Genomic DNA, 4,144 nt, shown 5'->3' on the forward strand with positions numbered 1-4,144 from the left:
CCCCCCCCTCTTTTTCCCCTTCCCGGTGCCCCCCGAGATGGCGGCGATGCTCGGGGCAGAGTCGGGGGGGGGGGGGAGGGGAGGCCTCCCCCCCCCCAACCTTGGGGGGCCCCTCCATGAGAGGGGTGGGGAGCATGGCGGGGGGGGATGCTGTTGGGATGGGGAGGGGGATGCTTCAAGCCCCAACCCATGGCCTTGATGCCCCCCCTCCCCAGCGTCAAGAGGGGAAACTGAGGCATGGAGGTGTTCGGGACCCCCCTTGGGGTGCAGCCGGGACCCCCCCCGGGGGTGCCCCCATGTCACCCCATCTCTTTGCCTGCTCCTTCTCACCGCCCCGGGCAGGGTCCCCCCGTCTGAGTGTGCTGGGACAGCGGCGATGGACGCGGAGGGGGAGCCGTCCACCCGGGACCCCCGGGACCCCCAGGACGCCGAGCTGCCGGAGGGGACCTCCGCAGGTGAGCCCCCCCAAAGCGGCACCTGGCCACAGTGAGGGGCTCGGCCGAGGTGTCCCCATGCGGCGTGTCCCCGTGGCATTGTGGGGAGTGGGGTGGGGAGTCCTTTTTGGGGGTCCCCCGTGGACCTGCCCCGACCCAGCTATGTGGGGATACCCTGACCTTGTGGCATGGGGATCCCCCAATCCTGGAGGGTGGGGGGGACCCTGATGCCGGAGGGTGTGGGTGTCCCACTCCCATGGTATGGGGATACCCTGATCCCAGGATATGGGGTGTCCCAGGGATGTGGGGTTATCCTATTTCCATGGCACGGGGATACCACGATCCCACAGCACAGGGATACCCCAGTCCTGGGGTGTAGGGATGTCCCATTCCCATGGCATGGGTGTACCCCAATCCCAGCGTATGGGGGTATGACAATTCCACAGCATGGGGTTACCCCAGTCTTGGGGTGCAGGGATGTGCTATTCCCATGGCATGGGGGTATCCTGATCCCTTGGCGTAGGGATGCCTTGATCCTATAAGGAGAAGATGCTCTGGTCCTGGGGTGCAGGTGTCCTGGTCTTGTAGCAGGGGGATACCCCGATCCCAGCATGTGGGGATGCGTCAGTCCCTCGGAGTGGGGATACCCCCTTCTCCCGGCATAGGGATACCCCAATCCCTGGGTACAGGGATACCCCAACCCCACAGCATGGAGATGCCCCAATCCTGAGGTGCAGGGATGTGCTGACTGCATGGTATGGGGAAGCCCCAGTTTGGGGGTTCAGGAATGTCCCATTTCTGTGGCACAGGTATGTTCCAATCCCGGGGTGCAGGGGTACCTCATTCCTGTGGCTCTGGGATACCCTGATCTGGGGGTGTAGGGATGTCCTGATCACACAACATGGGAATGCCCTGATTTGAGGGTACAGGGATGCCCCATTGCTTTGGCCTGGGGACACTCTGATCCTGGGGTGCAGGGATGCCGTGCTCCCACACCATAGGGATGGTCCCAGTCATGGGGTGCAGGGATGTCCTGACCCCACAGTGTGGGGATGCCCTGATCTCGGGGTGCAGAGATGTCCTGATCCCATGTCATGGTGATGCCCCGATCCTGGGGTGCAGGGATGCCCTGCTCCTGCACCATGGGGTTTCCTAGTACCCCAACTCCAGCCATGGTTTGCAGAGGGAATTTGGGCTCCGAGTCCCCCTCAGTGGTGCCATCCGCACGCATCCTGCCCAGTGCATGAACCTCCTCCTGCCCCCCGAGCCTGGACACTTGTCCTTGGGGTGGGATGGGGCGGGTTGGTGGGGACACACAGAGGGCTGAGCTGGGAGTTAAACCGGGGCTTGGGAGCAGGACAGGGGTGTCACTGCTGTCCCCAAACCAGAGAGGGGACAGGGAAGCAGGAAAAGGGATGGAGGGGGGGCAGCAGGGATGGGGAAGGGACAGAGGGGCTGGAGAAGGGGAAGAGGGAATGGAGCAGGTATCAATGGGATGGAGAAGGGGACAAGGGGATGGGGAAGGGATAGAGGGGACAGAGAGATGAAGAAGGGGCAAAAGGGATGGAGAAGGGGCAAAAAGGGTGGAGAAGGGACTGACTGGACAGAGAAGGTGCCAATGGGACGGGAAAGGCTCAGTGGGACACAGCCCTGGGCCCATCCCCTTGCCCTCGGTGCCACCCATCCCCACGCCGTCCCGCCGGTGCCCAGCTCTCCTCTCCCCGCAGCCCACCCCAGCCCACCAGCCTCCGGCAGTGAGCCACCTGGCCGCCCGGCGAGGCCGCGACGGAAAGCGCCGGCACGTCGACCGGCCAAAACGCCGGGACACCCGGGGGGCCTGGGACCGCTGAAGGAGCTGCTGGGGCTCCGGGGGGGTCGCCTGCGCCCCACCATCTGCAGCGAGTGCGGGAAGGGTTTCAGCCGCAGCTCGGACCTGGCACGTCACCAGATCACCCACACCGGTGAGAAGCCCTACACCTGCGGTGCCTGCGGCAAAGGCTTCAGCCAAAACTCCAACCTGGTCACCCACCAACGTATCCACACCGGCGAAAAGCCCTACGCCTGCGGCGCTTGCGGCAAACGGTTCAGTGAGAGCTCGGCCCTCATCCAGCATCAGCGGACCCACACCGGCGAGAAACCCTATAGCTGCGGCGAGTGCGGGAAACGCTTCAGCGTCAGCTCCAACCTCATCCGTCACCGCCGCACCCACACCGATGAGAAGCCCTACATCTGTGGGGAGTGCGGGGACGGCTTTCGCCACAAGTCCCAGCTCCATCGGCATCAGAAGCTTCATGCCGCGTGATGGGGATGGGGACACCGGGATGGGGACGGGGATGCCGGGATGGAGATAGAGGGATGGGGATGCAAGGGTGGGGATGGGTTTTGGGGTGTATCCCCAGCAAGGGGGACTGGCATTGCCCTGGCAAGGGCTGGGGACTGCAGCGGCCAGGAACAGGGCTGGATGCTCCCACAGCGGAGCCGGGGTTCGGCACCTGCACCCCAAGCACCCCCAAAGCCAAGGAGGGTTGTGGGGGGGTGGGTACAGGGTTGGGGCGCACGGGTCTGCCGATGAGATCAATAAAAGGTCCCTGAGCAGCGGAGTTTGCTGAGCATCGTCCTGCCATGCGGTTCCAGGGACACCCCCGGCAGCGTCACCCCTAGGGGACGAGGCGACGGTCGTGGCGGTGGTGGCACGACTCCGGTGACGCCAACGCCACCGTGGAAAGGTTTTTCCCATCCTCCTGGTTGGGGCTGGAGCGGAGCCGGGTGCCGCAGCGCCAGGTGCCCCGCGGGGACGGCTCCCACGCCGGCTGCCGCCACGCGCCCGCACGCGCCACCCAACCTCCCCAGGGCAGGGATGGGGACGGGGACCCGCTGCTCCCCACCCTTGCACCCCCAGACCCTCCTGGGGGCTGCAGGGTCTCAGCGGGGCAGTGGTGGTGGGGTGCAGAAGGGGATGCCGAAGGCACCCCAAAACCCTGACGCCCAGGGCTGGTGCTGAGCTCGTCTCAATCCCGTTAATGAAGGCGCCGGCCTCGTTGCATAATTTCCAACCATTTTTTTGCTGGAGCAGGGCGGGGGGGGGGGGGGGAATGCACGAGGTTGGAGCTGGAGCCATTACACAAAGTGGGGGGGCTAGGGGGGCTCTGGCTGCTCATTTCCCCCCCGCCATCTCCCCCAAAAATGAGCCTTGTGTACTCCCCCCAAATCCTCCTGCCCGGGAATGTTTTCCAAGCGGAGCAGGGAAAAAAAAAACAAACCCGAATCCACCATTCCCTGTCACCGAAGGGGCCGAGCCCCCTCGTCCTCCCCACCAGGATCCATCGCTCGGCTGTGGGGTTTGAGGGTGTCGTGGTTGGGGGACCCCCCTTCCAAGGTTTCACCCCTATTTTTGCTCGCCGAGTGGAAAAAAGCATCCGGCTCGCGGCGAGGCGGCAGCAGGGCCGGGGGAATGGGATGACGCTGGGACCTTCCTGTTCCCGGCCTCCCCCGAATGCCAGCCTCGCGCTCGGGGGCCAGCGCCAGCCCTCGCACCCCCAAACCCCTCACCAGGGACCCCCCAAACCCTTCACCATCCCCTCCCAGACCCCATCGCGCCACCCCATCCTTCGGCCTCGGAGAGGTGAGTCGAAGGCCGGCGGGTGTTGCGGGAAGGGGGGGGGGGAATGACACACATGGATGAGCCACTGTCCTTGGGGTTGGCTGGTGGG

At 65.1% G+C, this 4,144-nt stretch overlaps 1 protein-coding gene across 1 annotated transcript in view; it reads left to right on the forward strand.

The window, feature by feature from the left end:
• Positions 1-376: 376 nt before the first annotated feature.
• The window catches only part of LOC104830328 (zinc finger and SCAN domain-containing protein 2-like), a 7,409-nt gene continuing 3,641 nt past the window's right edge, over positions 377-4,144 (forward strand). Inside the window, exons 1-2 of the mRNA XM_010565160.1 lie at positions 377-455; positions 2,162-2,731. Of these exons, the coding sequence (XP_010563462.1) occupies positions 377-455; positions 2,162-2,731 (649 nt within the window). The remainder of the gene's footprint in view (positions 456-2,161; positions 2,732-4,144) is intronic.

The sequence above is a fragment of the Haliaeetus leucocephalus genome, unplaced genomic scaffold (genome assembly GCF_000737465.1).
Source record: "Haliaeetus leucocephalus isolate CR32 unplaced genomic scaffold, Haliaeetus_leucocephalus-4.0 Scaffold186, whole genome shotgun sequence".
In the NCBI taxonomy this organism is placed as follows: Eukaryota; Metazoa; Chordata; class Aves; order Accipitriformes; family Accipitridae; genus Haliaeetus; species Haliaeetus leucocephalus.